The 11,048-nt window shown below is 38.3% G+C and overlaps 1 protein-coding gene across 1 annotated transcript; it reads left to right on the plus strand.

Moving 5' to 3' along the window:
• Window positions 1-5,729: 5,729 nt before the first annotated feature.
• On the plus strand, window positions 5,730-10,663 carry LOC140948995 (cyclic nucleotide-gated channel alpha-2-like). Its single transcript, XM_073398251.1, has 2 exons — window positions 5,730-6,384; window positions 9,109-10,663. The coding sequence occupies exons 1-2, from the start codon at window positions 5,730-5,732 to the stop codon at window positions 10,263-10,265; spliced, it is 1,812 nt and encodes a 603-aa protein (XP_073254352.1). The 3' UTR covers window positions 10,266-10,663.
• The last annotated feature ends 385 nt before the right edge of the window (window positions 10,664-11,048 follow it).

An 11,048-nucleotide genomic window follows, 5' to 3' on the forward strand; every position in this document is an offset into this window, starting at 1 on the left:
TAGTAGCATGTACCATTATATAGGCCATCCTTTTGGTTTGATGCTAAAGGCAAAATTAGAAGAGGCGGTCGATCAAGTATTGACAGCTGATGACTAAGGTTATCAAGATGTTTACATACAAGTTTATTAACAATTTCTTAGGTTGATTTTCCTTTAAAAATGGATGGTGGAAAGGAGCTTTCTGAACCAAACAGTTAAAGTAACAGCCAGCCCCCGTGGTTAAAATGTAGTTGTTTATTTATTTCAGTATTTATTTTTGCTCAACTTTCCGAGATGCTGCTTCACAAACTAATATACATATTAAACATTTTTCAATTGAAAGTTTGAAAAAAAAAAATTATTGTCTCAGCTTGGAAGCCGCAACCACTGTGCTGAGGCCAATGACCTGAAATTTTGTTCGTTAAGAATCTTTAAATCTTATATGACTCAACTTAAAATTTAACGAAAAAATACTCTTTTTTCAAGAAGTCCTGTTCATTTATTTGAAATCTGCGCATAAATCTGATCATAACAGGTTGTTTTAAATATTAATCGATATGATATTTTTTCAGATGTAATCATAGCACTTTGCTCGCACTTTTTTGTAAATTGAAAATTTATTTCCATCCCCACAGCGAAGTAAATTTAACCTCGTTTAGTTAGATTTCAGGTCACTCATTAAACATTCAATTCTTGACTATTAATACTTCCTTCATGTATGATTTTGAACTAACTAAACTTCTGGTTGAGTATAGTACAACTGAAGGAGAGCCAAGCGCAAATAATTTTCCTGTTGACGTTCGAAGAGTGAGGGGAATTAATTTAAAAAAATAAAATTCAACCTTCCAGAAATGTTACAAGCTCCTAAAGAAATTAAAGAATACAAGAACTGATAAAATATCTGAAAGGGAACAAAAATTTTAAGATATAAAATGAAGTAACATTTAACGTTGCCCTCTATGTCTTTTTATATCCTCAGCTATTGCCAGTTTTCAGTTATAAATAGTTATCTACATCATCGTAAAATATACCTTCTGAAAATATTGCTACGCACCACAGTGCATTCTGTGGTATCTTGACTTGGAATTGTAAGTGAAAGGCTACTAAGTTTACTTAAGTACTACCAACTCCGCACTAATTTCTGCTCTTTTTTAAGAGAGAAAAATTGGCTGATTTTATGATATTTCAAAAACTCCTAGTTGACTTCATTATAGGCTTTAAGGCTTGTCTTCGTCATAATATGGACTAAGCCATAGGGTGCATTTTCCCAATGACTATAGGTCAATATTAAAAGAACTCAGTGAAAACAAGATTTTAATTAAAACTTTCATAAGTTCACGAAGCAAAAATTAAATTGTTTGATTTGTGATGTAAAACCTAGGTAACGGCACCAATGAATTTTTTATGTTGGACATAAGTGACTTTTAAATTTTGAAGAAGACCAGTACCCTTACGTAGGTTTTTGTGATACCCGGATTAATCAAGGCTTGTTCATCAATACGTATACCTTGACATTGCTTTTGGAAATCATGCATTGCGCACGCAGCCCTAAATCAATTTTTTGCAACTGAGGCCTCGTCCGAATGTATCCGGGTATTTTTTAAAACGGAATTTTTTGTGTCCGACGTTTTAGCCATCTGGGCCCAGTGGTTCAAAGGTCCATTAGCGCTTAACCCCGGGTTAAATTTAACCCGGGTTTTCTTTTTCTTATGTTCGAAAGCATTTTCTCGGATAATTTTCTCTGAAATTTTTAAAACTTCCAATCATCAACTTGTTTCAAAAAGAATTAAAAGTAAAATGCTTTTTAAGCTTTCAAATCTGAATTCATATCTCGCACTAACCCTGGGTTATCTTAACCCAGCTTTGAACAACTCGGCCCTGTTCGATTCACACGTAAACGGCATTTTGGGGCACCAAACACTTCTCAAAACTTTTCAAAAACGGTCCCCAGATTACATGTGGACAGACGAAAACGGAGTTTTTCGAATACGATGCTGTCATATATCATATACTACTTACACTACGCGTGCTCTGTAAGGGATATTAGCGTATTTGTTGTCGTGTGGAGGGGCGAAAACGATTCGAATACGCTACGTGTGGACTTGTATTTCCTGAAAACAGAGAAAAAAATATCTGTTTTCAATTTTAAAACATCCGGCTACGTGTGGATGGGGCCTAAGGTTATGCTAATTTTTAAAATAACCTGTCTGATTCAGTGAGTCATGTTGGTTATGTGTTTAAACAAAAAACTGAGTGATGCGAATACTTTCCTTCTTTCAAGCCTGCTGTTTGGCAACCTCGTTCCCAGGTTCTCTCTCCTACCAGCCTCTCTCTCTCTCTCTCTCGCTCCGTAAGGACAGGTAGGAGAGAGCCCTGGGAACAAAGTTGGCAGTTTGGATCAACTGATTTGTAATTTTGTTTTTTAAAAAAATGTAGTTGTAATTAGTTTGCCCACGAAGCGCTTCTTAAGAACCACGTTCAAACGTGTCGGTGAGTTCCAGATGGAATTGGAATTTGGCTTTTGAGGAGCTTGGGGAAAACCAGAGAGCCTGGAGATAAACCCCTCGGAGCAAGGGAGAGAACTAATAACAGCAAGATCAACCTACAGGCTGAAAAACACGTTGCAAGTAAATAGGTTATTACGTCATTACGTTACTATGACAACTCCGATATCAATATGACAGGCTCATAACAATTTTTCATCCATGTCCGATGTATCTGTGGCGATCGTTTCCTATGTCTTTGCTAATGATGACGTAGTTGATGTTCAAAATTGTCATGATCAGGTATTGTTTCTAAAAGTATCCAGTCAAACCTCCTTAGAGCAATTATCATAGAGTGCGCCGTGTGCCCGTCTTCGATGTTTCTCCTTTCGGACCGTTAAAAAACAGGTGCCCGCTACGCAGGCTATTGATTTTTTTGCCGTCTATGCACGACTACGACTTGAAACGCAAAACGTGAACACAGAAAATGATTTTCTGAACTTGTAATGTCCTGTATATTTTAACAGTCGCTAACATTCGTCAATTTGAACGAGATGATAGCGATGAATTTTGTAACTGCACGAATTCACTAAAAAAGACGTTTTCCCTTCCGTCTCCACCGTTGTCACTTATAAGCTCCCAAATCACCTGAACTTTCAGAAGAGGTTGGTCGGTCTATACTGCTCTCTAAAAAATAAATTTTCTAAAAATTGGAGTAAAATCTACAAATGTACAAAACGTAGTGCAAAATTCAAAGGAATCAATTGCGATTCAAGGACATTTCAAGACGATGGCTGAACTTTTAACTTTTAATGCTTGTGCGAACCACATACCCACGGAAGTTGGAAATAAAAGGCTTTGGAAAAAGTGCAAAAGTGTGGACCGACCGCCCACCAAATAACAGCTGAGAGGAAATAATCACCTTTACACTTTTAAAGGAAGACACCTAGCTTATTTAAACTACTATGTCTATGAGGCCATGAAAGAAATTGTTTTCAGTGTGGAAACAAGATTTGAATTTCACTAAGAAATTTTAATTTACTTAAGACAATGAAAGATCAAACATGTTATTGCCCTGACCTCCCAGGGTTTGTTAATAAAAGACATATTCAAATATGTTATTGGCTACTCATCTTATGTAAGCGTTAAGGGGGAATGAAGTACAGTTGCAAACTTACTTGTCTAACAATCATCAAAAAAGGATATTAACTAGATTTTATAACTGTAATTTAATTTGCAATCTCTGGGCGTAAACCAAAAGGCTAGTTGGGGCCGGTCAATTAATAAAGTAGTAGTTTACAGTTCCTAATACTTTCAATATTAGATTAAGAAACCAAAAAAAGGGAAGGAGGGAAAGAAAATTATGATATGAAAAAGAGGAGAAGAAACGATATAAAATGTGCTGATAATTATATAAATAAAAACCACGAAGGATAAATCTGTGTGATGCGAACTAGGAAATAGCTATTGGTTCAGTCTCTTGCGATTTTATTTCGCGAGGTATCCGTTGATGCCTTGTCTTTCTTACTTTTTCAAATTGCTTGGTGATTATCTTAACTTCGAACATTTAGAGCATGTTTTATGTTTTTTTGGACGTGACATTTCTCTCGTTTCATTCCGCCTGGTATCACATTCCTCAGCTTTAAGGGCCAAAAATTGTAAGGGGCGCCTTTCTTTCAATGGACTCATTCCCAGGTTCTTCAAAGAAGAGCAGAGGTTAACTAAAAGCATGAAAAAGTGAATCATTTTCATCACAAAAGTCAGTGGAAAGAAACAATGATAGGTAAAATGCATGGAGGTTGCTTAGGTGATTAAATAAATAAGTAACTGTGAACCGACTACAACTGCAGCTGTATTCAGACACTTCGGAGCCGGGGGCGGATGGGGGGACGGGTGTGTGTGGGGGGGTACTCCCTATAATGGCCTATATAAATATAGGTAGGGAAATCTGTCATTTCGGTCTTTAAAAGGACGGGCTAACATGCAATTTATGCTTTCGAAATAGTCGACAAAACGTTCAGGTTTTGTGATTATTCATATTTTAAAGACAATATCTTTACAGCAGTTAAAAGGGATATGAAGTTCAAAACTAGGTATGTGAAAAGAGTACCTTTGCTAATAGAGGGTATACATTTGTCAAAAAGAGTATATAAAAAGGGTAAGGAGTTGGACCTCGGGGCGGAGCCCACCTGTATAAAACTTTATTGAAAAGCCCCCCCCCCTCCCCCGGGCTTCGGAGCTTATGAGTGCGTGTTATAGACGTTTGTTTTCGTTAAGTTGACAAGACAGGTATAATACCGAAGTAAACAGATCCAAACAATGTGAAATTAAAATTGGCAATTAAGTACTTTTTAATAACTGACCCACGCAGAGTTATTCTTGTCGAGAAGCCGCGAAAATGAGATTAAACTGTCGTAATAACGGCCCACCAGTAGTAGCTCTGTAATTTTTGCTCAGACAGAGATAATTTCTTTGTTCTAGAGAGCATATTAAAGCTTTAAATTACTTTAATTGCTTTAGACTTAATCAGAGAAAACAGGAAAAATACCGACATAACTTAACGAAATAGAGGTGAACTTGTTGTAGTTAGGGTTCCCTCCGAAATTTAGAAGCCGTTTTGCTTGTCAGTACATTTATAAGTTACTTTATACTTTGTTAGTTCTTACAGTCATTGTATATTTGTTAAACATCTTTTTACTTACTCCTTGCTTTCAGTTATACTGCTGTAAATCTTGAGTTATACTAATGCACCATTTTAACGTTCAGGGGCACGGAGTAAAAACTAGAATAGCCCAGGCTACTCCGTCATCTCGTCATTTATTGACACTTTAAGGAATCTATTCTAGACCTGAACTTCTTACGATATGGACGAAGAAATTCAAACAATAACGTCAAAGACACAGTTATTGTTTCGGCTCTTGAGTGTTTGTTAATTCCTTTCAAAGACCACCGTGTAATGACAAGCCGCTTAACAACACAGCTACTCATTCTCACTCGGGGATAGATCTATTATGTTCTAAACAATGGACATTAAGCCCCTGAATGATTGTCTTCTCGGCCACCACAAAAATTTGTTCGTTTACTTAAATTTAGCAATATATGACAGCCTCAATACTAAGAGAGAGCTTCATTAAGTCACCACGCTAAGAGAGAGGAGAGATGATTAAGGTGTTTATGAAGTGATTAATGGAAGATTAAGCACCTTATTAAATCAAAAATCCGTTGGGCGACTCCAGTTTGTTTATTTTGCGAGCTAGTTGACAGGTTATGGAACAACCGATCGAAGTTCTTGTCTCACCGGCGAATGACGACAACTCGTTTCTAGAGTCCGTGTCTACTCACTCCAACGGACACGGAGAAGGCGCGAAAGATCATTGTAGTGACGATGACGATGACGAAGAATTTAAACAGGACAATTTAAATGTCCCAAAAATGCTTGGATCCGACCAAGGTGGCGTTGAAGACGAGAGTCATGCAAAAATGGAAACCGTAAGAAACGGATCAGCAGGTCGTGGCAACAATGACGGCTCGTCATCTGCACCGCTTGCTAACATTACACGCACGTTACAGCTTGCAAAATCATGGCTTAATAAATCGCGCGAAAACAGCGCCAAGCGCACACCACGCGTGGACTCATTCCTTGAAAAGATGGAGCTGGCTGGACCGTCACGTTTTTCAGGAAATGAACACAATAATAACTCTCATGATTCTGCGAGCTCTTTTAGGGTCGTTGACCCTTTGAATGCTTTCCATTACTACTGGCTCCTAGTGGTCTCCGTGTGTGTAGTGTACAATTGGGTGTTTATTATCGCTCGGAGTGCATTTGAAGACCTGCAGAATGGGTTGTTGGTGCTTTGGCTTGTTATGGACTACATTTCGGATGGGGTATACATCTTGGACATGCTCATTCAGTTTAAAACAGGTAAGTAGCTAATGAGATCACTTAAGAGATTCTAATTCGTAGAGTCTCAGTACTTCCTTCGCGAAATAAATTGACTATATGCTGCATTTCTTTTTGGCGCATTATCTGAAACTCGGCTAGAACCTTTTCGTCTGGAATAGTGGTGCTCAGGACAGGCATGGTATAAAAAATGTGAAACTGGCACAATTAATTTGGAGTGCCTAGCCACTGTACCATTTAATTTGTGTGCTATGGTCATGATTGTAGTACTGTAATTAATGTCCCGGCTAGCTATTTTTCACAGTCAATGCAAACAAAACGGTATTTGTTAACCGGACAAACTTGCATCATCGTCGATCGTGTTACCACTGAACTGTTCGGCCATTCTCGCAATTCAAACAAGTCTTTTTGGGTCTTTTTACTTTCACAATCACAGAGCTTGGAAGCACGAATAGTATTTCACGAAATCACGAGGCCAAATTAATTAATACCTTATTGAAAATAAGACTGCATAAAGCTATTCGATTTTTAGTATTTTACCAATGAAATCTAATGGACGGAATGCACTTGTATAGCAAAAAAGCTAAGATTAAATCCATATTATCAAAACATAACAATATGTAATTGTGTGTAGTGTACACTGTACGACACTGTACAGTCCTTCAATTAAGTCCTTGGTAGAAAAACTATCGCAATACAATTTTTGGTATAAGTGTAATCTCAGGTATGAACACTCATGAAATGATATACACAAATTATACCACTTGGACAAAGCAAGGTCTAAATTTTTACAACTAGCATTACGTGCAATTTAATGTCGGTAACAAACAGACATTTTAATATTATCAAATACAGGAAATTATATATTCACGCGTGAACGGAACAAAAAACGAAATTTCATATACACACAGTAAATCAGAGCAAGAAAATGTGAGGGCAGAGTGTGCTCTGCTTAGCTATCTGTAAAATCGCCATCGCATGAATATTTTACCCTACATGCACAGTATACATTTTTTTACGAATTTATATCTACTATAGTTTACTTGTGTAGCATAATTCGCTTCGAATATAGAATGGTGCGATTTTATAGCATTTTCATTTCAAGTTAGGTGAACAACATGCGTTGCAAATCACTTAAAGAGTAATGCATCATGCACTTAGACTGATTAACACGCTCAGTATCGGGTGCAAATCGGATTAGCAGTCAATTGGACCGCGATACCTGTTAAGGTCTTTTGTTCCAAGAAATTAGAATAACACCAAGACAACAGCCGACAAAACTACACCAGAAACAATGAGTTACAATGGCGGTTTTTCAAGGTATAATTTTTTTAAGTCCGCGTAATGTAAAATTAAATCATGGCCTATTTTCCGACCCACAATATCGCAGTTATTTTCTTTAATAAATTGTACAATGGTTTAGACAATCTGGCGCCAATCTAAGATGATGAACTATTAAAAGGTCCACCAATTAACATCTCCTTGGCGCCAGGCGTCTAAATTATTATGATTTCAATTAAGTGTAATTACATTTTGATCGTTTCGCAAATGAAGCGAAGAAGTCTAATTCAGCCTTTAGAAAGTGCTTTCTTAATCCTCATTCCCTCAAATATGAAGGTCCAAATTTTAGCTTTTTTTTATCTTCAGATTGTTTTCTTTATGCCCTAACCATACTGTATGCAATGATGTCTAATCCGCTTTCCTGAATTTTTTAGTGAATAAGCGAAGTATTTTCAAGTTTGAGATAGAAAATTGAATAGTCTGATAATTTGTCTTTTTCTTGCATTTTGTACTGTCTTATTTTGTTATTAATATTATTATTATTGTTGTTATTATTATTTTGTGGGGATGGGGGAAGGACAAAAAACGAAAACTTTGAAACTTTTTGCTAAAATACTGCTTGACCTCTGTCACATGACGTGATTTCCGGTACCTTTTACGGTCCGGCGTAACAACCCACTTACCAGATCTTACCAGACTTTATTATATGGCTACAATAGTACGCGCGCTCTCACTGATTGGCTGTTTTCTTGTAATCACCGGGCAATACAATCTGTGTTCAAAAAGGTATCCGCTGTCCAGTGTCACCTGACTTCATCGCGGGCTCAAGTGTACAACTCACTGAGGTGACGTGACTATAAAAGTTATCCTCTGACCAGTTGTTGGTTTATATTGATCGCAGGCTCAGGTCCATTGTGAAAAGGCCATATAATAAATAACTTATTAACCTCGTCCGTTCGATCATTAGAGGAAAATCTCAGACCTCGTTTTGATGTACTGACCTTACCATCGTTCGGTCAATGCATCACCTCTGTCTGAGATTTTCCTGTAATGACCTCACTCTCCGTTAATGAGAATTTTATGCTTAGTTTTCTGTATAGTTTACGCTATGGTTATCCTCAGAAAACGTTTGGAGGTCCAGGGAAGGCATCCACCTACCTTCCTTCCCTAGTTCCCAATCATCGCAGTCGCGCATGATTTGGAACATTACTGCAATTTTTTGCATCTCGGAGCGCGAGTTTGTCTTAATTCTTTGGAGACGATTTTCCCTCGAGAAAGAGAGCAAAAGCGTACAAAGAATTTGGAAGAAACTGCTATAAGGTACTCAGTTATAATTCGTGTGACATGAGTTGCTATAGGAGTGGCATTACCTGGGCACTGAATCCGTATGTTAATTAATTGTAAATTTAAAACAAAACGTTGTTTTCGTCATCATCACATTGGCATTCATTTGTTAATCACCAGGTTACATGGAGCAAGGCACTTTAGTGAAGGATTGCAAGAAGCTCCGTCGAAACTATATCTCCAAATTAGCTTTTAAGATAGACTGCCTATCCATAGTACCTTTGGATCTCTTCTACTTCGCTTGGGGTCTGAATAAAGTTATATTGAGGTTGCCACGCCTTCTCCGCTTGCATCGCCTGCTCGAACTCAGAAGCACCACAGAGACACACTCTCGTTTCCCGAATTTCCTCCGCTTGTGCTTCTTGGTAGCCATGGTGTTGCTTATTTTTCACTGGAACGCATGTTTTTATTTCTTGCTTTCAAAATGGATTGGCTTTGGCTCAGATACGTGGGTCTACCCAAAGCTTACAGCACCAGGCTTCGACTCCTTAACTAGGCAGTACCTTTTTAGCTTGTACTGGTCTTCTAGAATGCTCACAACAGGAGAGACAGAAAATCCACCGCAGACAAACTTGGAGCTCTTTTTTGTAACAACCGATCTCACTGTAGGGTTTTTAGTTTTCGCCGCCATTGTTGGCCAGTTCGGGAGTATGATAACGCACATGCTTCTTGTTCGAAGGGAATTCCTTGGGCAAGCCGAAGCGGTCAAACAGTACATGATTTTTCACGGGGTAGGAGACGATTTGCAAAAACGAGTCGTTGCGTGGTTTGATTACATGTGGGAGACTAAAAAGACGTCCCTTGATCGCGATTCTGTGCTCTGCAAACTCCCTAAAACGCTTAAAACTGAGATAGCAGTACAAGTGCACTTAGCGACCTTGAAACAAGTGAAAGTTTTTGCTGACGTCGAACCGGGACTGCTAAAAGAAATCGTTTTGAAACTTCGCTCACAGGTTTACTCTCCCGGGGATTACATCTGTAAGAAGGGAGAACCGGGGAGAGAGATGTACTTGGTGAGAAGCGGTCGACTGCAAGTCATACAGGAAGATACTGAAGCAGTCATTGCCACTCTTTACGAAGGTAGTTATTTTGGAGAGATCAGTATCCTGAATTTATCCGACACTGGTAATCGTCGAACTGCAAATGTGCGCTCGGAAGGGTACTCGGAATTACTGTGCCTTTCTAAAGAAGATCTACTTGAAGCATTGACGGAATACCCTGAAGCACGTAAACTGCTTGAGGCGCGGGGACGGAGGCTACTAAGACGATCACGATAATCACATCCAGGGGACCATAACCCCGGAGAGAACAACTTCCATATATTCGTATCACGGCTTTTTTACTGACCAGTCTACTTTTAGAATGTTTTTGGCTCAAATTTAGAACATATTCTAAACCCTACAAACCAATCCACAGACCTGAAACCTGCATTTTTGAACTTTAATTCCTTTTTCCTTTCTTATACTTCAAATGCGCCCAGAGACAGAGCTTGAGCTTCCATTTTCGCGAAAAAGTGCTCCAAAATGTATTAAATTCTATAGGGTGCATGCCCCAGTACAGGTACACATATGACGAAGGAAATATTTACATGCCTCTTTCATAATATGTGAATGCGCCAGGACCTCGAGGATCCTGTCGATTGGGTGATTGTGGGGTGTGTTCCATAAAGGAAAAAGCAGCAGGAAAAATATTCTGCGCCTCAGACTCTCCCGACATAGAACCTTGGAAATAATAATAAAAAAAAAAAACAGTTAAAAAAACTTGTCTTTATGCAATACTTATAAATTTCAACTTTGAAAAAGACGCAATTAATTTGAACGTTTACTGCACACATGCATTTAAACGTAGAAACCCACTGCCTTGTTTTGTAGATGCGGATGTGACAATTTTGATTCTATTTCATTGTTTTTTAATAACTGTATTAATAACTCCACAAACAGTACAACATGTTTATTAACAACATTTTAGTGGTAAACTGATTACACTAATTCAGGGGCCCCTGCACAAACAACAGTGGCGGATCCAGAGGAGGGGTCCGGAAGGCTTGCCCCCCCCCCCCC

Source organism: Porites lutea, chromosome 9, assembly GCF_958299795.1.
Source record: "Porites lutea chromosome 9, jaPorLute2.1, whole genome shotgun sequence".
Taxonomy (NCBI): Eukaryota; Metazoa; Cnidaria; class Anthozoa; order Scleractinia; family Poritidae; genus Porites; species Porites lutea.